This window comes from Balearica regulorum, chromosome 3 (assembly GCF_011004875.1).
Source record: "Balearica regulorum gibbericeps isolate bBalReg1 chromosome 3, bBalReg1.pri, whole genome shotgun sequence".
NCBI classification, from domain to species: Eukaryota; Metazoa; Chordata; class Aves; order Gruiformes; family Gruidae; genus Balearica; species Balearica regulorum.
This window is the reverse complement of record NC_046186.1, coordinates 85,557,445-85,583,347: the sequence shown is the minus strand read 5'-3', so window position 1 is coordinate 85,583,347 and position 25,903 is coordinate 85,557,445. Positions and strand designations below refer to the sequence as shown.

Below are 25,903 nucleotides of genomic sequence, written 5' to 3'. Positions count from 1 at the left end.
CCATGGCTACAGTGGGTGTCAGTGGGCAGCTGGCATGGTTGCAGATGAATGAGCTTATTTGGGTTTTAGAAATACTGGCTTCCATTTGAAGGTGACTCTGTGTCAAGCACACAATCTGGTGAAATTTAACTCTGCATCAGGACATCCTCTGTTCACAGCTATAGGATTAGCACTTTCCTTTCCTTCAGCACTTCAAACTTCTCCCCTTAGAAATTTAGTCAAAGTCTGACACTGAGATCTCATAAACTTAGAAAAATCACCTAAAAGGATGTTATGCCACCTAGTCTGCTACAGTATTTCCTTCTCTTTATCTCCATAGGGGTTAAATACATTAGGTCTGCTTTGTTAGATTAGAAGTATTTGTTATTGCTGTTCTTGTCTTCTCTTGCACCTTTGCTGCAAACACTTTTTTGAGCTGTTGGTGCTTTTGTTTGGAAAAATGGCATGTTTTCATGTTAGGAATAGCTATGCAACATCTCAAGAGTCTATAGTGTTAGACATTTCTATATTTGATGGCATTTTTTTTGTCTTCCATCACTCTAAAGGAAAAAAAAACCCAAACGTTACTTGGAAGGATTTGAAGCTTTACTGGGAAGAGAGGGATGAGTCTCTCATCTGTACGCTATTACAAAAATACAGTCCATTAAGAACAAAGGTGAGCAGAGCACTTTTAGAAAGACTTGAAGTGTTCTTGCCTCTGAACAGGAAGCTTCGGGGCTGCACTCACTTCTGGCACCCTAGAGAGCCTCTGTTTTCCCTTCCCAGGGAGAAGGACATGAAATGAACTGTCAAATGAGTTGTGGCAGTTCACTGGTGAGCATTGACTTTATGAGGAAATTTAGTACGTCTACTCCGATATCGTGGAAGTGCATCGAGACGCATTATTAAAATGAATTGGACAAGTGGTTGATGAAAATCCAAGAGCTGGTAAGAGATGCTCTACAGAACAAGAAATCCTAATAGACAACCAAAAATATTTTTGCCAACTGGCTATTTTAGCTTAGCAACTGGCTTCTGCACTACGCTATTCCTTAACATCTAAAATAAATATTGAATTCTCTCCTGTTTACAAACCTTCTTAAACCATTTGCCTAAGAGATGTTGCAGTAATGAAGTTCTCAAAGTTGTGTTTAAGCATTTCCTCTTAATGCAAGTATAAATCCATCAAGTTTTCGGCCTCCCACAAAGACAACAAATACAAGGCTGTAAGTGCCATAAAAGCCCCAAGAAACTTCAGAAGCAATTTAAAAATAATAAAAATATGCTTTTGGACACCTCTCGCTACTTCTGTGTGGAACAAGGCTGGGCAGGGAATCGGGGGCTGGAGAGGCAGATGGGAGTTCACCTTGTATAACCTGGTATTCCCTTCCCCTCTCCCCTGCCGTCCCCAAATCAGCTGTCACAGTACTGGCAGGAGTCTCCTGAGCCTTCGCTAGCCAGGAGTTTGCCCAGCTGTTTGGCCCAGGGTTGCAGAGAGAAAGAGGAAACCTTTCTGGCTGAAGCTTCTGTAAAATCACTGCTTCGGCGATCGAAGCAGCAGTGTCCCTGTGGGGGAAAAGTGAGTAGTCGGAGAGCTTGGGGGGGGGGGGTGGGGAGCAATGTGACTTTCCACAGGGCCTGGCCTCTTCATGATAAATAATCACCCAAGAGCAGAGCTAATCTCCTAGGAAGAGTGGTGGGATTACAAAGACGGTATGATCTCCACGTCTAAAAGCAGGCATACAGTTCAACTCCATTACGATTCTGTGGTTTGCAAATGTGTCTCTCCTAACAGCTACTTGTGTTGCCGTTGCAGGATGATTTGGAAATTTGCCTTGTCCGTTTTTCTGATGGCAGCGCTGGTTCGAGTAACAGACACCAGGAAAAACCGTCCTGCAGGCGCCATTCCCTCCCCATACAAAGACGGCAGCAGCAACCACTCAGAGCGGAGGCAGCAGCTGAATAAGGAGGTGCTGGCCTCCAGCCAGGAGGCCCTGGTGGTCACCGAAAGGAAGTACCTCAAGAGCGACTGGTGCAAGACGCAGCCCCTGCGGCAGACTGTTAGCGAGGAGGGCTGCGTAAGCCGCACCATCATCAACCGCTTTTGCTATGGGCAGTGCAACTCCTTCTACATACCACGGCATGTGAAAAAGGAGGAGGAGTCCTTCCAGTCCTGTGCTTTCTGCAAGCCGCACAAGGTCACCTCTTCGACCGTGCAGCTGGAGTGCCCTGAGCTGGACCCACCTTTCCGACTCAAGAAAATTCAGAAGGTCAAGCAGTGCCGGTGCATGTCTGTGAATCTTAACAACTCAGGCAAACTGTGAGAGCAGGCGTGTAGCTACTGCTTGGTGTTGCCCCCATCAGATTTACTGCTGCCTCTCCCACTGAGCAGACTGTTTTGTTGCTTTGTTTCTTTTTCTTTTTTTTTTTTTTTTTTTTTTTTTTTCTTTCAGGAGGCATCTCTCCAGCAAGGAAAGGCTCCTTGTCGCTTGCCTACTGGAATAAAGCTTTTTAATGGGCTGTGTTAGGCACTTCACCATAAAATTTCATTGTATTTCCAATATCATCTGGTGGTTGAATCTTCTGGAGTGGAGCAGGCTCCCAGAAGTTGGGATTGATCATCTAAGTGACCAGTTGGCTGAATCCAGCATTAAATGTTTCCACTATGTGGAGTAAAGCCCTCTGCCCTACACTCCAGTCCCCTCCGCAAGATGAGAACGCCTTCCCCATGCTTTGGTCCGGAGCTTGCTGCTCCCACTTGGAAGTGCTGGGGCGCTGCCCAGGACTGGGGGATGCAGATGAGGGAGAGCAACGAGGAGTAACGTGCAAAAAAGCAAGCGAGACTCTCCGATGAGGCTCATCTCCTTAAGAGGACTTTAATAGTGCAATGACAGATGGTTCCGGGCTTCTTGTCTGAACAGCAGATAAGAATTGAGGGGGAGAGGGTGAGGCGCTGGGTCAGCCACCGTGACCACAGAGCAGACTGGGGGTGGGTTCTGATGCTGTTGTGGTTAGAGTATATAGAACACGTGGTCTCTGCAGCAGTGTTTATTTTGTAACCTAGCTATAGTAAACAGCTGTTTAAAGTATTATAGACCTAGCCATGTATATTTTTCTTGTGGCAGAATATACCAGAGATTAAAATGTGTTGAGTAAGAGACTTGGTTGCTGGGTCAGCTGCCTGGCTTAAAATGGACATGGTTTAACTAGGCTCTCGGTAGGTTTTTGTGTGTTAGATACGTGTGTGTTTCTTACTCCAAAAAGGACAACATCCATTTGTGACCTTATATTTATGCCTGCTCAGACTGGGGAAGGTGGGAGGGTAGTGGGAGAGGAGCTGAGAACACTTAAGGGAAGGATGTTTCACTTAAGTATAAAAGCACTGTCGCACAAAGGGCAAAATTTGGTCATTGCTGGACTGAATACAAAAGCTGCATCAGTGTCATCAGGTTTTGGGAGTGGTGTCTCTCCCATGATTGGAAACCATGTTAATGTGTAAGTGTTAAAGGACAAACCCATCAGGCAGTGCCGCTGGAATGGGTCACAGCTGTAGGAGCAGGGAGAGAGTAAGTTGTAATTGCTGCAGTACTGGTGGTCCACTCGATTTTTGAGTCCTACATAATCAGTGTTGGTGAACACTTGCAGTTCATTTTAAGTCATACTATGTTGTTTTTGAGTTGATGGAGTTTAGCATGTCCTGTATATCCCGTTTGTTCCAGTTCTGATCTGTATTAGTCCCAGCTGCATTAAAATTCTACGTCTCAAAACAAACCAGCCCCTTCCCCCAAACCAAACCCCGTGCGTGCTCAATTGTCTGAAGCTTACAAATTAAAAATGACACGCCGACTCCCTGATGCTTGTCTCGCAGCTCAGCATCTGCGTCTACTGAAACCGGCTTGCCGTGGGAGCCCTTTCCCGCCAGCCTCTTCACACGCAGCCACTTCAAGGGGTTAACGTGTTCAGCACTCCCGACAGGCTGCTCTAAGAGGCTTTCGGGACTGAGCTCCACGAGAGCTCACCAAGCGGTTTACGGGGATTGGCACGGGCAGGATGAGGTTGGTCAGGTCTGTTAGCCCTATTACGTGAACGGCCGTGGCTTTTCTGATGTGATCTTTCAGCGTGTCAGTTCAGTGCCCGGGGAGGCTCCTCGCGGGCAGATTGCTTTAGAGGCTGGCGCTGCTGCGCTGCCAGCGTCGTGCCAGACACCGAATGGGCACCGTTCCGTCTAGGCTTGAGGGTATCGGGGCTGGGTTGCGGGGGGGGGGGGGGAAGAGGCAATAGCTAATAGTCTACTAAGAGTCCAGGGATCTTGGTCTCCACTTGAAAGAAGTGAACTGAAAGTCAGGCATTTTGGACTAGAGAGAGAAAAGCACCCTAGTAACTTCAGTTAAGAAAAATGTGCAAGAATTTTTATCTTTAAGCTATGCCCTGCCTGGGTTCTTCACCAGTTTGCAATATGAATATGCTGCAGCTTAAAGCTCCTTCTAGGAGCTGTGTTTATGTAAAAACTGAGTTGAGCTTGTAATGGTTAAAACTGTATTTAATTCTTGTTTTATAAATGAAAACAAAAATGAAGAAATGCTTTAAGTATAATGTAATTATTTTATAGGTCTACTATTAAATTATAGATTAAATAATAAAGCTGCTCTAGGGTTATATGGCATCCAGGTGTACGGGCTTTCCTTCAACACCTTGTGTCCAGCTGCTCTCTAATTGGTATATTCTCTGGCTTCCTTTTGACCCTACCAGATGCAGAAAAATGCTGGCTCACCCTGACAGCTTGGGAAAGCTTAGCTACTTCTTCCCTTGGCCCCCAAAAGTGCCGGCAAGGCAAGAGGGAAAAATAAATTGCGCTAATCCTAGATTCTGGAGTAGATTCTGCATGCACAAATTCTGTTTTTCTGGGTAACTGACAAGAAGACAACCAAAGCTCCACCACTGGCTGAACTGCTGGCATCATTTGTGGTAAGAGAAGTAACTATTACCCTGACCTAAGTGGTTTTGCTTAAAATATAGCTAGATCCTTATGTAACAGGCACCGAACTACTCATATGGAAAAAAAAGAAGTATAGCTTAAAATATAGGTGAGGTTTAATGGTTGCTATCAGCTCTTCAATGAGTACACTGTATGTCTCTCCAAAGGTAGCGTAGTGTTTTGGGTTTTTCTCTTTTTTTTTTTTCTTTCCAACTCAGAGAAAAAATAGTTGCAGAATAATCTTGAAGGAGAACTTCAGTGAGGAAAGGGAGTTCTCACATTGAGTCCTGGTGAACAACAAGCTCTCCATGAGCCAGCAAGGTGCCCTCATGGCTAAGAAGGCCAATGGTGCGCTGGGGTGCATTAAGAGTGTGGCCAGCAGGTCGAGGGAGGTTATCCTCCCCCTCTACTCTGCCCTGGTGAGGCCACATCTGGAGTTCTGTGTCCAGTACTGGGCTTCCCAGTTTAAGAAAGACAGGGAACTACTGGACAGAGTCCAGCAGAGGGCTACAAAGATGATTAGGGGACTGGACCATCTCTCATATGAGGAAAGGCTGAGAGAGCTGGGGCTGTTTAGCCTGGAGAAGGCTGAGAGGGGATCTGATCAATGCTTATAAATATCTAAAGGGCAGGTCTCAAGAGAATGGGGCCAGACTCTTTTCAGTGGGGCCCAGCAACAGGACAAGGGGCAATGGGCAGAAACTGGAACACAGGAGGTTCCATCTGAGTATGAGGAAAAACTTCTTCACCTTGAGGGTGACCGAGCACTGGAACAGCTTTCCCAGAGAGATTGTGGAGTCTCCTTCTTTGGAGATATTCAAACCCATCTGGATGCAATCCTGTGCAACCTGCTCTAGGTGAACCTGCTTTAGCAGGGGGGTTGGACTAGATTGTCACCAGAGGTACCTTCCAAGCCCTTCCATTCTGTGATTCTGTGAATAAGCGTCCTTGTGACCAGAAGAGATGCCTGTCATGGGTCTTGAAAGAAGCAGGAGCACCTAGATCACAAGTAGCAAGGGAGGGCTATGTCCTTTATGGCACTATAACTGACACCTGCAGGAACCCTTTGCTCTCTTCCCTTCCTCATCTCTTGCCCAAATCCCATCACAGTTCAGAAATTTAATGGGTTTCGGGACTTTTTTTTTTTTAAGTAGCAGTTGGTTTTGAGAATTACTGTTGCTGTGCTTTAGCTACCTAAGCATGGTCAGGGCCCTCTGTTCGGAACTCACAAGTGCCCCTGTCAGTCAGCTGAAAAGGAGCTCAGGCCACCATCTCTTCCAACGCCTCTCTCACATTTCCACCTGTCTCTTAGCCACTCTCCTGCTTTGCAGGTAGCTGCACTGCCCAGCACCCAGCTGAACCTCTGCTGTTCGTGGTACAGCCTAGACTCCAGTGATCCCAGCCTCTCGCTGCCGCACTGCTGAATCACCGTACCAGAGGCATACACTGTCATCCAAATATCTCCCTCCCCCTTGTGGAAGCAATCCAAAAGCAAGGCAAGTCTCTCCAGGTAGATGAAAAAAGCTTTAGGTCAGGTAGATCCAGTAGTTCTTAAAGTAGAGTGGTGTTTTGGGACAGGGGAAGGAGGGGAACAGTAAGTGTTCAGCTTCACTACCATGGAACTGCTGCGTTGGCAGGGCCCCAGTTTGGGGTGAGTGACAAATGAAGACCCCCAGTTTCTAAAAGCTTAAATTTGAGCTGGAGATAAATGAGAAAACAGTGCTGACTCAATGGAGACCCTTTATCTTCAGAAAGAAACCACCTTTTTGAGGCAATGGACTTACCATTGAATGCCTTTACAAGTAGGTTGGATGAACGTCAGGTACAGCACAGGTACAGACGGGTCTGTCGGAAGCATGAGAATGGCCTGGAAAACCTGTTCTGTAACGTGAATCCCACTTGATGGATGGGTGGCAGACCTGAATGGTGCGGGACGTGGTTTTCTGTCTTCCCCCTTTGCTCATCTGTTCACACTATCTCCAGAAAAAACTCATCTCCATCAGTTTTCACTTATTCTGTTCAGCTTAAATTTGGTGTAACTTAAGTAACTGACATAATGGACTTAGGACAAACTCGGCTTTGCTTATTAACCTGGAGTATGCAACAAAATAATTGCAGTGCAAAGACTTGCGATATCTTCTCTCAATGAAATTAATAACTTCTTCCAACTTTTTAGGCTGATCACTGAAAAATTGGGCAAGAAATAATGTCAGTCTATGGAAGATGTCACTAATTGTATTCCCGCTGCCAGTGTTGGTTAATACTTAACTAAGTTTTGGAAGTGCTTTGGGATGATGAAAGGTGCTACAAAAAAAGCTAACCACTACTGTGTCATGCACGTGACAAAGTACCATGCTTCTGAAATGCTTTAATTTTCAAGCAAAACAACATGAATCTTCGTAGTTCCTCATAAAACCAGACTGTTATTCTCAGTAAGTCACATCTGCTACTCAGGTATGAAAGCCCTTACTTAGCTGCTGCATTTGTGTATCGGTGAGTAATACGTGGTGTTGGTGATCAACAAAGGCTCAGGATTTTGTCCATAAGAACATCTTGCTTGATGTAGTAAATGGGGGGGAGAGGGGACCAATGGGGCGTTAAACCTCTTTAAAACACACCCAAACAAAAGAACATTAGTCCAGAATTCTGTAAAAAACTGTGTGTGACACTGAAAAAAAGAGCAGTGGTGAAACTTTTGCTGGGAATCCACTCTGGGAGTGCTGTGGGTCAGCTTTGGTGCTGCACATAGTGGGCTACTTCACCTTGTATGGAAGTTTGAAAACAGTCTGGAAAGAAGCTGTGTCAGAGAGAGACATGTTCAACCAAATAGGCTGGGCCTGAGTAAAATGGAAGGGGAAAACCTATGTAGCAGTATCTTAAAATCCTAACATTTGACACAGTTTGTCAGAGAGAGATATTTGCAAATAACTTTTAGCATCCATGCTGTAGACCCAGTGAAAAGAGTAGTATGTCTGTACATGATAAGCCTACCAGGCTGCTGGACAACACTTTAATGATATAAAGTATGTATTATAAATATATATATACACACAAAGTGATGCTAATATGCAGATAATACTTTTTAATGCATGAGTTTGCCCTAACAGCAACTTCTTGAGACCATTACTTAGGCAGTGTTAGTAGGAGCAGGTTACAAGCCTAAGCCAAAGGCACCACTGGAAGGCACGCATAACTGGGAACTGTGTGATACACAGCCCAGTTGGGTGAAGGACTCTGAAGCTCCTCGCTACCACCACCTGGGGAAAAGGTAATATGTCCACATCACTGGGAATTACTGTCACTATGCTTCCAAAAGGCAAGGAAAGAGAAGCCCCGTTTCCACCGAACCCTTCACAAAGGTTTTTCCTTGATCACAGGAGCCTGAATGGGATGTGGTGCTTGGGGAGCAGATGGTTGCTAGCAAACTACAGCATAGCTCGACAGTGAAGAGAGCAGGCCATTATTTCATTATTATTCCTTTTATTTTCATATAAATTAACATTCTAAAAAAATTGAAATAGAAACACTAAATACAGTATTGCACATAGTGATCTTTGTTAGATGATCTATTATTTCATTTAGTATAGTAATATACATACTGTAGGTACTGAAGGGAACAGGAAGGCTACAAATGAAAACATGCTACTGTATCTTTGCACTTAGGAGCAAAGTTAAGAGAAGACTATTGTTTACATAAATACAAACATGGATTTGAATCAGTGCCATTAAAATAGCTTTATTTTTTAAAGTTTTTTCCATAAGTTAGTTGTAACAGCAAATAATCTCTTCTTTTCACTTCCCCAAATAGTAATGTTACTCCCATCAACACAAAATTTTAGAACTCCATTCTTGGTAATTTATATCCCTGCCAGAAATTATTACGAGTACAGATTTTCACATAGGTTTGTCAGCAGCAGGAAACATGCTTTTCACATAGTGAAAAAAACCATCTTTTCTAGTGCTTGGTATATGTGAAGAATAACAGATTCCTGAGGTCATATTTCGCACTCCCTTTTATGACACCCTGTAGCGTATATTAGCCTCTGGACAGCTAGGAATGTCTCTTGATCTGCTAGATTAGACAGGGAATAACCCAACCCAGCAGGTCAGAGCTCATTTGCCTTACCCCAGTGTCTTTCAGGCTCCAAAGTTGTGAGCACGTGCTTCCAATTCAGTTGCACACACTATCTGCTTTCAGGAAAAGTGCGCTTTGAAAGAAAAATGTTATCAATCAGGCTGATTGGTCTGGGGCTCTTTAGTTCAGACTGGAGGAAGGGGTTGTTATCAGTTGAGCAGATTAAAAATGATATAGTAAATTCTGGATTGCAAATAGGAATTAAGCATGTGGTCTAAAATGGAAGCCCTAAGTCATAGATTTCAATCATTAACCTCCTAGTTGGGAACACTGAAAGCCTGGAGGAAAAGTCTGCAATTCTGTTACGTGTGAAATTGATGTCAATTAATTGGTAGTCTATATTCTGTCACTAGAATCGGCTACTGTTTCCCTAAATGTCAATCCCCATGTGCATCTTTTAATGGCTCTCTAAAGGAGTTTTAAAATAACTGTAAAGCTAATTCCAAAAGGGAAGTCACGTACATGTGGCCAAAAGCCTGTCTGACTTAAGTGATCAGCAGTTAAATCTATCCTATACCTTCTAAAGTTCATGTAAAAGTATTAGCTGCTTTATATATTAACAAACTATAATAGCCAAATCTCTCTCACACTCTCTATCATACTTCTGTGCTTTTCTGTATTTTCCTGCTTTTCACTTTTTTTTTTTTCACTTTTTCTTTTTTTTTTTTGAATGCTGGATTTCTGACCCCCATACCACCTGGCATTCACTATCTGGCAAAAGATGAAATAAAAGTATGCTGCCTTATCGATTTTAAAGATAGTTACAGTAAACATCTTGTTCCACAAATATTTAGTTATGGAGGGCAGCTAAACAAGTTGGGAAAGCATTGATTATACTGTATAAACAGCACTTAACGATTCAAAATACAAACTACAAATGCCAACATGAAACGGATACAAACGATTCACTAGGAGTAACATTTCTTTCCCTAATCTAAGTGCAATGCCATGAAGTATTTGTGTTAGAAAGATGCTGCCAGTAGGAATGGAAATGTTTTACTGTATCGAGTAGCATTCTTATGAAATTCAACTTAATGCAATTTTCAGCATGTTCAGAACTGATGCAGATGTCGCTTTTTATGCATGCTGACTTGGCCTATTTGTAATATACCATACACTTTACAAAATACCGGTTTTGAGTGGCAAAGGAGATACGGAGTACAGGGAAGGTGTTTCAAGTCCATACCTAGTCTATTGCTGGGCACTCCATTGAAGTGATTACATTCATGAATGAATGTACAATAACACATCATTTGGTGGAAAACTCTAGAGAACGAAAAGCAAATTCAAAAAGGTCAAGAAAGCAAATGATCAGGATGATGTAGTTTCCTTCCCCCTCGCTCCCCGCCCACAGGCATGTTGAGTTTTGGTAACCAGGTAACAATGGCTTTTGCTTTTCTTCTCTCAGATTTTCATACTTATCTTTGCTTTCTGAAAAAGAAAATAATGTTTAAAAAAGCATAAAAATAAGTATACATAAACCCATGTCACACAAATATGAAAAGCACAGAAATACACAGGCTAGTGTTCAATTATACTTACTGTAGAATTGACTTCACAAATAAATTTTCTTTGAAGCTAGAAATGAAGTAGGCTGCAGCTATACACTGCTTGTGAAATATTTTTGTTTACTTTCCTTTTCACTCTATCAAATTTTCAGTAATACTTAAAGTCCCAGTTTCAGTGCAAATAACAATGATAACGATACGGGAATAATTAAGCCTATAGTTATTTCTTAAAAAATAAAAATCTCTCATTGTCTTTACATATGGCAAGATAAAGGCGAGATGGAGAAATCCAAATCAATGTTAGTTTTGGGTATTTTTTAAAAAATAACATTGTGATCTGGTTTCGAATAAAATTGACAAAATAAAATCTAGTTTATCATTCCTAACCAAGCTGTTACTCCATTTACATTTCTTGTGGCACTAACCACAGCCAACATTCCCTAAATATTCAGAATAAGAAACAATAAATAAAACACTATTTCTTCCTGTGTCAGATTATGTTAATTACAATATAGTAAATTACCACCTGCTTTATTTAAAGGATGTGTCACAGTAACATAGCCATGACTAGAAAGCACAAAAGAATTAAGTCATGCTGGGGGGTGGGGGGAGTGGGGGTGGCGACAGACAGGAACATGGACACATGAAAAAATCTTCTGTTATAATATTCTACAAATATAACTGATGGCAGTTGCTACAGGTACAATTTTAACACGAGGTGCCAGATTAATTTTTCACTTGAGGAATATTAATTTTCTGTAAAATCAGTCATGCTCCTAGCAATGCTTATGTAATCATAGTGGAAAAGTTTCATTGGATGACTAAAATTACTCCTCTACTATCATTATTTATCTGTTTTCAGAAGAACAGTCAGAACACAGTATTATCTTTTCCCAGGGATGCTATTCCAAACAAATCCAAATCAGTGAAACAGAAGCCACTAGTGTTTCATACAGGGATTCAACTGGATTAATGCGTTCCTATCACAATTCTTCCTTATGATTTGTAACTTTAGAAAAGAGAGCAAATACAGACTGAATAGGCTCGAAGACTGGAACTGCCTTTCTGCCTTCTGGGAGCATCCCACACCAAGACTGGGATGCAGACAGGTTGGCAGGATGGGGCAATAATACGCTGCTTTTACTTGTGCTACATCTATTTTGTGGAGTAACATTCATAGGCAGCATTCAAGTTTGTTAATCTTAACACCTTTTATGAAAATGCTAAACATTAAAAAAAATCAGAACAAGAAAGTACATCAACAATAACATACCTATAAAATGCAAAGAGAAAAAGGTAGATTGAGGGATGGGAACAATTTACTTACAATTCCAGAGTCATGTTTTGGTCTTATATTGTATAGCGACTTCCCCTTTTTCTGCCTGCAGACTTCCTCTGCTTCTTTAACTCTGAAGAGAGATGTAAATTATAAATATTCCCCTAGACCAAAACTGTTTCCAAACACAATGCAGTATATAACTTACAAATTTAGGCCTGAGGACACAAGTGGATAATTTTATTCCCCATATTTTCATTAGCACGCTCCACAAAATAGCCCTTGCACTCTGTGGCTGCTGCCATACATGGCACTTACAAGGACAGTTATAATCAGTTCTAGTTACAAAAGCAATCAGTACTTACTGAGTTGAAAATTCAAATATATCAGGATTTAAAATACACTGGATGACATGAAGATTACGTTTCAGAGCATTCATACTAAACACTGCTAAGAAAGCTTCTTTTCTTTTTTATGACCATTTAAAAATCATTCTTCATCTATTCCCAACCTCAGTACTTCAACTAGAGTTTAAACAAAGGTTCTCACCAAGCTGTCTTCCCTTTCACCCAATTTGCTTGTATTTAAAATGGCAAAACAGCTTAACTGAAATTTCTAGTCTTTACTCTCTAGCTTAAAATAAAAATGGAAAATTGCGGAACCATTATTAAAGAGCATGATGTTTACAACCAAGGTGGTGCACGTGACTATACACATCTCTTTCTATCTCTTGGGCTGCTTGGATGTAAAAAGAGGAGCAGGTTCCAGAAGTGAGGTTCACTTAGTGCTTCCTCAGGTGGTAAATGGTACCAAATAAGGGCCTTCTGAAATACCACCAAATGCCACATTTTTTATGACATTTTAAATGTCTTTTTTGTCCTGCAGATAGCAAACAAACCGTGAAAGGCAGAGGGCTGCACTCCAACCGGAAGCCTGTCAGAATCAGTCTGGTGGGTTCAATGGCACACCATAAAACATTTCTTTCCCGTTTTTACTCATTTTGTAGATCAACCTTACAAACACACATGGTTACTGAAATGCTGATAGTACAGATTTAAGTTATGAATTCACTGAGCTTCAAAGACTTACATAACCCTTTCTATGCGATACATTAAATGGTGTGAGATATGTAATTTATTTTTTTAATGAGAGATAAGAATATTATTTATATATAAAAAGGTAGAAAATAAAAATGTAAGTCCTACATTGGCTTGCCCTTGCCAACAATATAGACTTTAGATGGTGCTTACTCTGCCTTTTCATCATTATCCAACAGTGAAACAACAGTAAAGTGATATTGAAGAAATGATATATCCTTGGCTGGTTCCTTGCGGTTCATCTCCAGACCACTTGCATGTCTGCTATTTCACTGAGGCTACACAGGGCAATGTGAGAATCAGACTTTGCGTTACTATTATTTTAAAATATTTTTTGTGTGTGTGGTATGGGCCAGGTTTTGAAAATATGACTCCAGCTGGGTCTGCTAAGCACATTAAAAAAACCGCCTTCACATTCATCTCTCCTTTATCCAACTTCACCAGACACACCTCGTTCTTTTCATAAGTTTCAAATTTATACTTTCAAAACTTAATTTAAACGTCAGTTCTTTTCCAGCACTTTGAACAAGCTGCTCTCTTCATTTGATGGCCTTATATTTTATTAATGTAGGAAGACCTTTATGGGCACAGGTGGGGGAAAAAAGGCTTTGAAACCTATTATTTTCAAGCTGTAACACTCACTATCTGACTGCAAATCAGATAGATTGCTGCAGCATAATATAGAACAAAAATGTGAAACAGCCAAGTAATTCACCTTTAAAACGTATTTAAATAGATTCAGTAAAAGTGGCAGCCAAAATGTGGTGATAGCTTTAAATAGAAGCTTATGCGAATGATACAGAATGCAGTAAAATTCAAAGACATTTTCTTTTTCCTAAAACGCCACCTTCACTTCTGTTTCGTGTCTACTTGCATCTGAAGGAGGAAAAGTATCTGTGACATTGATCTTCCCGTGATCTTTTCCTAACAGTCAGAATCATTCCAACCCATCAAAACCCACTCTTACAAAGTTAGATATAAAATAGAACGTCTATCACATAATTTCCTCTTTTTCAAATACAACGTAGACATCATTTAAATAAGAAAATGAAATGTTACTTGGGAGTAAATTAATATCAAATCCCGGGGACTGTACAAGTACTATTGAGGTTATCAAAATGACTGTTTTATAGCAGTAATGTAATATATGCAGGTATTCAGACTACTCATCATGCAAATGTCAGCATATGTAACATACAAAAATATTTACCAAACCAGTTCACACAGATCCAGATGTTATTCTCAGGAAATGTCAGGGAATCTTTAGTTCCAGTCTTTGTCCCATCTAAATATCCCCCTTCCAGGATAGATTACCCACTGCTTGCCTAACATAGCAGGTCATAAGACGGCACAGCTCTCTGTGGGTCTCACATTAATTCAAAACAAAAATCCTCTTACAGAATGGAACCCTCGATAACGCAGTGCTTGGGGGTATTTTCTAAAAAGCAGGTCCTGTTAAATGTCACTGTCAGTGTAACACCTCTAAATGTTCTGCTTCTATTAGAGAAATAGCTATCTGGAGAAAGGCTGTCTCCCCCTGAAACAGCAAAATGCTAATAACAACGCCATTCTGTGAGGGAGGAAGTCAGAACTTCTGTCCTCCTTAGTTTGCACTTGAAAAAATGATCCACAACCTCCAGACTGATAAATGACAACCTTAAGCTTGTGCTACCCATTTTTCTAGGATTATGTAAGAGGTTCTGGTCTCACTAGTATGGTTGCGGTCCTCAAGTTTTTGGGAGCTTTTGTGAAATTCCTTGGAGTTTGAGCCTATTTATTCATACCGACGGGAATGCAGAAGATGAGAAGCATTACTCCCTAATGCACTTAAGACAAAACTGAGAGCTAGCAGCCGCTCAGTTCCAGTTCCAACCATATCACTGACTCACTGTGTGGGTTTGGGACAGCTCACTGTCTCTTGGCCCCCATCCTGCTCTCTGCACAGGAAGATTCAAGTGGTTGGATAGAGCCTCACTGAAGCCAACGTGACCTATACGTATGCTTCTTCAGCAAGAAATGTCCTTAGAAATGTAAAGATAGCACACCAAAGGCTCATTGTTATGAGGCTTAGTTTATGACCATGTTAAAACTGGAAGCGTGGAGAACTGTGTAATCTACAGCTGTATCTATAAAAGAAAAGTCAGCAGACTGCTGAGATAGAGAGACAAAGGCAATCATTAGCCTTCCACAGTGCTAAATCATAAACCAGTGGAACTGCTATCATTTTCTACAGTGTGCAAGTAGAAGATCGATCATTCAACTAAATTAGGATTTTATTAAACGCAAAATTAAAATAACCTAATCCTTCTAGAAGAGCAAAAGGATGTGGTTTGATATGAACATCAGTACCATTTAAACTGCAAGATCTAGAAAAGCAGATAAAAGATTATCTTTGAAGTAAGGGCAAGAGTTAATTCAGTTGGAAAATAACTTTTAATTGCCACTGGCAATTTTTTGTCAGCTTCTTAGGTTTTCTCCACTTTCCCTGAATCATTCTTCAACTTCCCATCCATAAAAATAACAAGATTTAGGCAAAGCCACCTTGCTTCTGTCAACTCGTGGCTGGTTCAGGTCATACTTCTCACAGTGGCAAACTCCTGTGTTCCTTCCTCTTGCTCAGCCTTTTCCTGCGCTACTTCCCACTGACTTCAGTGAGACCCTGATCAATGTGGAGGTGCAAGACAAACCTAAGACCAAAAGGTGCAAAAGTTGTATGAACTCTAATGGTTCATAACCCCAGGAAGACTAGGTCAACTAGGCAACTACGGTGAGTTGTTTAGAGCTTCATCAAGAAATCAATGGATCTAATTTGATACTGGGAGGAGGGAAGAGGATATTTGGAGAAAACAACACAAGAGCTACCGATCTGTGAGCCTCCCAACAGTCACAAAAGGGGAAGCAACTACAGACAATGACATACTTCCAGGCTCCAAGCCAAAATGACACTGCTGCTCTGCACAGCACAAAGAGCTCAAAGAGCATCAAACAGTTAAAAAGACAGTCCTAGGAAAGGAGTGGGGAACCAATTGTCAGGCCCTGTGTGGAAAGATAGGCTGCAACCAGGAGAGGCTGTGGAAAAAGAGTCTGAGGAAGGTGGGTGTTCCCCACTTCCTGAGAATTATGACCCTTAGGCAAAGGCAGGCATGTGTATAGATTGATTTATTGTTCTGAAGATCTGTTTTTACTTAAACTATTTAGTTCTACGCGACTAATACTTTCTGTTATAGAGGCTGTTTGGTCCCTTTATAGAGCCATTGTTCTTAACTGCAACCAAATACTCAGAGGCAGGACAGATGCTCAAGGCATGGTATGAGAGTGGGTGAGCAAGATGGAGGTGACAAGGGATGTGGTGTGCTCTTGAAGCCGCCAGGTGCTACAGGTGGTACACTTGGTAAGTGTGATGGGAATAATTTGCAAGCTTACAGTGTGCTAAGCTTCTTTGCTAGACTGATGCTTAAACTATCTCACTTCATACTTTTCAACTCCTCAAACTCGCTTTCTTTCAGTAAACTGACTTTGGTTCATTTGCTATCAACCCCTGTCCCACCTCCTGTCACTTCTGGCTTAAAAGGGAGCACATCGGTTTGATAGGAAAGATAACATCAGCTGCATTACCTTTAGCAATTTTTACCTGTTACTTCTTTTCCCAAATAATTTCTTGATTTTATCTTAATGAGAACATAATCCTACAAAAACTAGACTTCTCAACCTAGACAGTCAGAGTTGCTTAACTCTCACTGTAGTAATCTGAAGAGCAGAGGTATTAACGGCAGTGGACGCAACATCAGGCCTAGAGCAGGGTGATAAGAGTGTTCGTAACTCAAATCTGGACAAATATATCTCCTTAAATATTAAATTTAGCTAATGTATTGCTTGCATTATTTCAGAAAGGATATACTTCCAAACAGCCCCATCAATAAGAAAATGCGCAGGGAGCATACAACAGTGGGCAATCCATGGATCAGTTAAAAAAAGAGATCTACAAATGAATGAACAGGCAGTCACTTACAGAGCCCAAGAATTAAGATCCCAGAATCTGCAACTTAATAAGGTTCAGAGAGTCTAATAATTGTCACCCGTAACAAAGTAGTTTCTTATTTCCATCATAGTACAAACTCTTCTCCAGCACTTTCACCTCCTTCTACCTCATACTTATTGTGAGACAAACATATACAAACTATGAGTAAGTTTAAAGACAGTCTGTAAGATGAATAAGCAAGTTACACTTTGGCACGCACACAGGAAAAAGAAACCAGACATCCCTACAAACCCAAAAGACAGAGTATTTTTATCTACCTTCTAGACCAAAAGCCAGCCTGGCCACAACCTTATCAAGGCTTAGAGACTTTCTGTCATCATTCAATCCGTTGAGGGCAGGGAGAGCCACTTTCCTGCCACTACACATTAATAATTTTGTCTGAAGTATCTGTGGCAGACAGATTCATTTCCTACCGGCTCCATCTAGGCTTGGTAGCCTTACACTTCACTAGCGAGCACTACGACATGACAAATGTAAGCACAGTGAGAAGGCTGGAAGGTTATATGCCTCAGATAGTAGAGCTCCTCACAAAAACTTCCATGATAAACTCAGACAGACATTACTTTTACAGTTTGACAGTACAGTTCATGAAACCCAAAAGCCATTTTTCTGCAGATCTTATGTATTTTTTAACATAAAATAAAGCTGAGGCCAATACTCTTTAAGTGCTTATTATCAGACAAATAAAAGGGGTGTTGCCAAAATATTTTATGTATGTTTGTCTGGGTTGTAGATAACTTGTTTGTAATAATATTAGTATCTTTACAAATAAAAAAAGATTTAAAAAATCCTCAGCAAAAATGTCAAGTGCTAGATGTCGTTAAGACTTCAAGAGCAGAAAACTTTAAAACTCTTTATTTGAAAACTCTTCCAGAGCAATGTATCTATATTTTATTCTTTGACCCAGTTACTAAAATATTGAAATGACTTTTTGCTAAGGAGTTTCTCTTTAGCGAAAAAAACAGAAAGGAAAATTACAATTCCCAACGTAAAAGTTGAGTAAAAAGTGTAGAGCTTTTACTTTCATGCCAATAGAGTTGAAGTGATGACATAGATATGATTCAGTAACTGACTGCAAAGACTTTATACAGATAAGCAGCACATTGTAGTGTACCTGGTCCCATCAAACTGACTGATGAAACCTAACCTCTGCCTGCCAACAAAGAGCTTATGTATTAGACTGTCTTGACATCACTGCCAGCTCCTTCAAGAACCATGGGCCAGACAATGGCTGGCTCAAAGATGCAGTGATTAATCATACTTTGGCTCAGAGGACCAAGGACAAATAGATTAAAATGTTTTAATCTGGCCACTTTACACAGAGACTAACCTGTAGCAGGACCCTGAGTATGATCCCTCCTCTGACAACAGTGTGGAGTACACTTTGGGGAATACATTTCAGATTTTCTTCAGTGTGCATCATGTCAAACAGGCCTAAAATAAGGCTTCAAGGCCAACTGAAATGAAAATGAGACCTTCCCATTTGCATAGTCTTACTGTAATCCACAACACACTTCAAAATATTCTGAAAGAATTTCAGTTCAGAAGTATTCCGTTTCACTCAATTCTATCTGGCAATCATATTCTTAGCGATCTAGGGATTCTGCTCTTATCTGTGCAGAGATGCACAGATGTGGATAAATACAAAAAAGGATACTGTGTTAAAACACATTTTAAAAATTATAACTTCAGCATCGAAGAAAATTTCATCTTGAAAATGTAATGACATAAAAAATGAAACTGTTAAGGGTGGCTATGATTCTAATAAAATGAAAACATGCATATATCCACTTAAATACATTTCCTGACTTCTGCCATCGAATACTTGTTTTTTTTCCTTGTCACAGTGGCCAATATTTCAGGCTATACCTGGCTACCTTCAGGCAAGATGGAAATCACTTTCCTACAGACTTTGCATACGAAAATCAAGGTTTCTCTAAGAAAAGATAGTTATCACCTTCCATTGTTTCTCTTGGAACTGAAGTCAGGTTGCTCTCAAAGAAGCTGGCTGCATTCTGGGCTATTTCATTAGGAAATTCAGCAGGAAACGATAAGAGAAGGGAACAAGACTGGAGGTGAGGTAAAACTGGTAACATAATCAGCAAGAAAAAGAAAGGAAACTGGCGAGTGAACGGAAATGTGAAACTATGTGTTTGCTGTAAAATATTTTTAAGCAGCAGATGGGGAAAAGAAGGAAAAAAAGCAATATGTGAAAAAGAACAAGAAAAGTCTTGGTGAACAGACTACGTGGAGAAGGAGACTATTTCAAAGAGGATATGGAGACATACCCTGGATAGATGAGTTGCTACATTGGGTATACTGGGGCTACTACCTTGGATAATTGGTAGCTACAAGATTGGCAGCACAAGCAAAGATGAGAATTGAGTAAATAGAAGAGATTACCGGAAAGAAAAGAAAAAAAAGTAGAAGTCAGCTGGAAAGCCACAGAATTAGAGATCTCCGGTGCAGGACATGGGAAAATAAGAGGCCTCCAACTTTGCTGGAAAATAAGAGGCCTCCAACTTTGCTGGAAAATAAGAGGCCTCCAACTTTGCTGCATCAGGTGAAAATAATCATATCAAAAGGTGCCCATTCATAATTATGTAATGACTCAAAATGACTGCAGACACAGCAAGGCTCTTCCCAAAAATATAAAGAAAACCCCTGACATTAGACTATTCCCTGTACTCATGCCATAAAACATGCACACAGACATGTACTTACACTTAATGGATGTTGTCATTATTATGCCAACTCCATGCACTGGTTTGGCAAACTCTCAGTCTGGGTTATAGTAGATTTTAAGTCTTTGTGAGTGTCTCAAACTTTTAGGGACTAATATTTTAATGAGAAATGCTGCTCACTTGTAAAACATTACAGTATTTCATTGCACCTCAAATGTCAGTGCAATGACTTTAGGAATGAAAACATTTCACAAGTATAGAAAGTGTAGCACCTCTGTCAAAAATTCTGTTTAAAAATTTTAGTGGTGGAATTTTTTTCACCAATATGCAAATATCTATTTAGTATGTCAGGCTGATTTTTATCATAGGCAAATGTCGTTCTTTTTTTCAAGCACCGGTGAACAGGAAAGGGTAAAAAAACCTGAAAAGATCACTATATGGTAGGAATCATGGTATCCCATCTATACCCTAAACTGTTACACCTGATCTGACATTACAGCCATGAAAACAGGCTGCAAACTGAGATGATGTTCAGTATCTACCTCCTTTTATGCACAACACACATACTAGGATGCAACATAATGTGCCAGCACAATACAATACCATCACTGCGTAAATAAAGAAGAGACTGCTGAAAAGCCCTCTGCTGTTTATGTGGGGCCTCACGCAAGTCACGAAAACTAGTAAAGATCACAGATTTGGAATTAGTTTTTTTTACTAGATCCTTCACTTTGTTCGAGTTTACTATTTGCATGCACTGATTGGCTTACAGTTGCAAATGGAAATATGTGTTCCTGCCTTACAAAACACAGTATTACTTAAAAATGTTAAACTAAGGTATTTAAAAGTAATTTCCACCAAAGATCCAGATTGAGAATCTTATCTCCAAATACTTTTATTTTTCACAAACTTTTCCCTCAAAAGCAATGCTAAAAATGAAAGTTACTGCTCTCCCTCCCCTAACCAAAAAAATGATGGTTTTCACTGAAAAAAGGACTAATTGCTGAAAGTGCACAAGGAAGGAAAAAAAAAAAAAAAAAAGAAAAGAGTACTGAAGTGTTGAGCAATCTCTCTCAGCTGGACAGCAAATTGTCTCTTTGTGAGGCACTGCCTCAAAGGAGTGTTCCTAGCTTCTGAATCTTTGGTGTGTTTGGGCTTCTTTTAAGTAGATTTTCCAATGGCTGTAACAGTATTTTCTGAACAGAAAGCTATTTTATTCAAGCTAAAATTCTGAAATACTCTCAAAAACTGATGATCCTTTTAATTATTCAGTTCAAAGTCACGTAAGCTGCATTCTGTTTTGAAATGTCATTATAACTATGAGTTGTAAAACCAAACCTACCAGCATGCAACTTAGTTGATTAGAGAGCAATAAAGACATTGAGATTAAAGTTCCCAAGTCAGAAAAATGTATCCACCTATAACTACTTATTAACATAACACTTGGAGCTTTCAGTTGGCATTACAACAGCATGCCAAGCAAAATGTGACCCCATGAAACATACTCCACATTTTCATCATCCCTCTCATGTTGCCCCTCCATATACATTTTTCTTCTCTTTCCTTCCATCTCTACATTTCTTTGCAAGTGCATATTCCCATGTCCCTCGATTTCTCACTCTCAAGTCTGACTCACTGGTTCCTATTATAAGCGTTAACAAAATATCCCTTAAATTACTCTGAGAGGACATTGCTCGTGCTATGGGATTTAATGCCCTCCTCTCCAAGCAGAAGTGGCAGCTTACCAATATGCTCCTCACTGTGCAACGTACAGATATCCAATGCCAGACTTTAAATTGCTCAACAGCAAGTTTTAAATCATCCTGCCAAGGAGTCTGTAGGGAGACATACCAGTCTTTCTGCAGAGGGAGATCAATGAGCTGTGGAGACATGCTGGCCAGGAATCTCCCTTTCATCTAGATATACACAGTGTGACACACCAGGTGCCAGCTTAACTGCTATTCTTACGGGAACGGGCAACTTCTACATTTGAGAGACGAGTGCATTTTTTTTGAGTTTATAGATTATTTTTAATGTGTCAAAGATTTATCGTGGGAGTTAAAGGGTTGAACATAGTCAGCCAAAAGAAATTCTCAAGCTTAGTGTGATGCAAGATATCAGGGACTTACAGAATTTTACCATCACGTTGATCCTGCTTATGAACTCTCCTCTGCTGGCATCCCTGACACAGTCTCTGTTCAGTGACGTGTCTTTTCATAAAGGCAAGGGCCAGACTGAGCTTATGAGCAATACATACCTTACGTACACACTCACGGGGCACCTATATCTGTCCCTTTCCCTCTCTCTCTCTCCCTGCCCCGTCCCCCCTTCACTCTGCTGTCTAGAAATATAACCTTCTTTCCCTTGTTGAGGTAAATCTTTGCAAGGTTGCACAGGCCCTCTGGAGCAGCAAACAACCTGAAGAAACAGAAACACATCCAGAGCTGGAGTGGATAAACGAGTGCCAGCACCTTACTTGTGCCCAGAGAAACTGGAGGGTGGAACTGCGGCCCTACAAACATGTTTCTGCCCTGTTATCGGCCTGTTTCTAGCAAGGTCTGAACCGGCATCTAAAGCCTAATGATATTGGCATTAACTTTTGACAGCAATGGAACTTTTTTGCATAAAAGTTCTTAAAAGACTGACTGCTTTTTGTCACTTTAATGAGCTAGGGTGTAATTCATGGCCATAAAGATGAAGTTGTAGTCCTAAAGATGGATCATTGCTGTCCACACCAATATGAGATTTTCTGATCAATAACTGCATTTTTAGCTACCAAGGATTCGCATATTCCATATTTCCCATACCCAGCAGTTTCTTAACTTTTCTTTTCCTTTCTTTTCCTTCCCCCCCCTTTTTTTTTTTTAATTGATGACAACTTTTCAAGACTTCCCTCTGTAGGGTTATATTAGGTGTTGCCTCATGAGCTCTTTTATCTTTTCATTCCTAGAACAAGTCATCTTTTCCTGGTTTCTAGGAAAGTGGTAGTGTCTGGGCAACACTTCTGTAGGCTTTTTCTGGATGTCAAGAAAAATTAAAATACTTCTTGGTCTCACCGAAGGGCTAGACTGGAATAGTGCACTTAACATTGAATATCTCTACCTCAGAAATATAAAGAAACCGGGGTGGGGGGGGAAATAAAGACAGAGATTATTGAGAAAAGAGTTAATATAGTTATGTCAGTTTCTCACTACAGGAGACAAAAAAGGCACTTGAAGATTGGTGGTGTGATTCCCTGAGAGTTTTCCTAAGAAGGTGAGACTGTCGCTGCAGCTGTGCATTACCTGACCGTATGTATTCAGAGAGCAACATGTGTCTCAGGGTATGCAGCAACTGAAATACATGTATATAATGAGGAGGATGAACAGGAAGCTTGCAACATTCAAAATCATAGTCTTTTTTTCAAACAACATTGAAAACATATTAGGGAAAATATGTCAGCTCTTCTTGGCTTTCTTGCTGATCACATGTGAAGTGCAGGCTGTACTGACAGATACCTTTCAAGAGTTTTCAAAGTACTAATGCAAAGCATAGACAAGCAGTGACACATTACATATACAATGAAAGGGCAATGATAACAACAACATTTAAAAACTCAAAACATGCCCCATTAAGTTTGGTTGTGGTTTTACTTTTTTGTTGTGGTTTTTTGTTTGTTTGGGGTTTTTTTTTGTTTGGGTTTGGTTTTTTGTTTTTGTTTTTAAAGTTGCTTAATCAGAAAGAAGTAATATTACTGTGAAAATTTTCGCTTAAAAGGATACATCTTTAGGATAGACATAGCATCAGAAATTTCAACCTCCACAAAATATTTTTGAGAACTTTATAAATAACCCAGATAATAATGTCTATTGGATTGCTCCAGTTAGCATTGACTGCAGTGACCACAAAAAATAGTACTGTTCAAAAAACGTTTTGGCAGACCTATGCTTTCACTGTAATTTTCAGGTGCATTTTTCTTTTTATTGCTACTGTATTTAATGGTTTGTCATGCATAATTTTCCCTACAGCTGGTATTTTCCAGTTCTGTTTTATTTCAAGTGAGAAAACTGAGTGAAAGCAGTAGAAAACTTCAGAAAAATTAATTTGTTTTTAACTTTGCACCATTTTTCTTCATTTTTTTTTTTCCTCATCTTCTTGTAAGGAAGTATGAAGTCTGACACTTCAATGTTTATCTTTTGCATATAAATGCCTGGCAAACCAATATACAAGTTGAAATGCTGAGTGAAAAGTGTTTAAAATAAGAACTGGCTTACTGCTTTCTTTAAAACATACACTTTTAATCTATCGGTAACAAAAAGTAGTACCACCTTAGGAAATACCATCTATGAAAAGCCTTTGGGTAAATTATTGTAAAACAGTGTGACTCATATTTTGCAGAGACTAAATAAGGAACAGCCTCTATTAACAAGCAATTCCTTTCCCTACACAGTCCATATGGAAACTGGGATATAAAATATTCTAGAAACACTGCCCACAGCATAAAAGTTTATTAAACTAAACACTACAGTGGAGAAGAGGCAAAAAAATCCCAAAACCAACCAAGGGGTGAGGAAAAAAAAGATGATCAAACTAAAAAAGACAAGGGAATTTAATTATACATATTAAAAATAATGAAAATGATTATGTTTCATGAGGCAGCAATCCAGTAAATAATTCACCAAAGGTGGCACAGAGCAGTACTTTAAAAAGTGTCACTGTATCTGTCACTTGATTTTGCCACCAATTAAAAACTACAGAAAGTTACTTTGACCATTAATGTTCTAGCCTGCTCTTCAACTTTAGCAGAAGAAAAAATTTCAAGAACATCAACTAAAGAGGAAAATGTAGTTTCTTGAAATAATAATGTTTATTTCAGTGGCAATAGACAGATTTTAGATTTCTGTCACCTACAGATCTGTTGATCTAGGCTGACATTTTGAAAACCATTATGTCATACATTCTTACACCTTTGGGCAACACTTATTTTCCCATCAAGATTTTTCTCCTTTGGCTTCTCAATACCAAGACACCTTCACATCACAGCATCTTGTCTTTCACTAAGAAAAGTAGAAATGTAAGATAAAGAAAAAAGCCTAAATGACATCTTCAGGTATCAGGATGAACCATGATCAGAGGCAAAATATTTTCTGCGTAAAAGTTTGAGAAGACAGCTGTTTTACCAAAGAAGAGTCTTCATTTTGGGGAAAATTATTTGTCTTGCTTGCAAAATTGTTACTCTTACTACCAATTTGGCAAAAATATTTTAATTCCTAAACGGCAATGAAGAGAGCTTGACTTGCCAGACATGAATCAGCACCGTGCCAAACTTGATTCTAAGAGGTGAGCACAAACCAAGACATCAAAGGTTTCCAAAGTCTAAACCCTGCCTCAGCTGAACAAACAAAATCTTTAAAGAGGAAGATTTAAACTTGATGAAACATGTCAAAATTAAAATTCAAAACAAAAATCTACCTGTGATTTTCAGGATGGATCATTTTCAGTCTTAATCTCAATTCCTGCACCGCAGGTACGCAGCCATGTCTGTCCCCCTGGGAAAGTCTCCTTCATCCCATCAGCTCCGAATCTGGGTTTGCGTCTCTCTGCTGTTCTTCCTAGGGATCTCCCAGTTTCCTTTCCCACTGCAGGCCCTTTCTCACTGTCCTTTCCCTCCCCTGTAACGTCCTGCATTAGAGCCATTTTGTAGCTTATATATGTTACGTTCCTTTCAGGCTAAAAATACCCTTGTCCTAGAAGCCACCAGCTGGCAGCCACTTTTTTTCTCTGCTGCTTCGAACACATCCTCTTAGCATACTCATACATTGAGCTGAAAGAACGAAATGATTGTATCTCAATCGCATTCTTCTCTTAAACTTTAGATGTAAAAGGAAAATAGGAGGAAGAGGTTTTGCGCTTGCTTAGTTATTGTCTCCTAAAGAAAAATATTTTGCAGCGGCACTCCTCCGGAGAGTTTTTGTTTGTTTTTAGAAAAATAGCTCAGTTTTTTGGAAAGGAAAGGATATTTTTCTCAAATCCCGTTCTATAAAATATACAAGATTAAATTAACCTGTATTAAGTTGGCAGCTAAATCCCCGAATAGAAACCCAAAGATAGTATTTAACTGTCAACTCAATTCCAAAGAGATATACTTACTTACATAAAATTAATTCAGACACTAAAATGAAATAGATCTCCAGAGAGCTGCTCTACTGTGCTAACATTTGCACCACACTC

At 40.0% G+C, this 25,903-nt stretch overlaps 2 protein-coding genes across 2 annotated transcripts in view; one reads left to right on the top strand and one right to left on the bottom strand.

The window, feature by feature from the left end:
* Nucleotides 1–4,669, top strand: part of GREM2 (gremlin 2, DAN family BMP antagonist) — a 38,806-nt gene extending 34,137 nt beyond the window's left edge. The window contains exon 2 of the mRNA XM_075748782.1: nucleotides 1,796–4,669. Within this exon, the coding sequence (XP_075604897.1) occupies nucleotides 1,797–2,303 (507 nt within the window). The 5' untranslated portion in view covers nucleotide 1,796 and the 3' untranslated portion in view covers nucleotides 2,304–4,669. The remainder of the gene's footprint in view (nucleotides 1–1,795) is intronic.
* Nucleotides 4,670–9,395: 4,726 nt separating this feature from the next.
* FMN2 (formin 2) overlaps nucleotides 9,396–25,903 on the bottom strand; it is a 178,111-nt gene continuing 161,603 nt past the window's right edge. The window contains exons 20-21 of the mRNA XM_075748780.1: nucleotides 11,925–12,006; nucleotides 9,396–10,520 (exon numbers count right to left, since the gene is read on the bottom strand). Coding sequence (XP_075604895.1) covers nucleotides 10,494–10,520; nucleotides 11,925–12,006 — 109 coding nt within the window. The 3' untranslated portion in view covers nucleotides 9,396–10,493. The remainder of the gene's footprint in view (nucleotides 10,521–11,924; nucleotides 12,007–25,903) is intronic.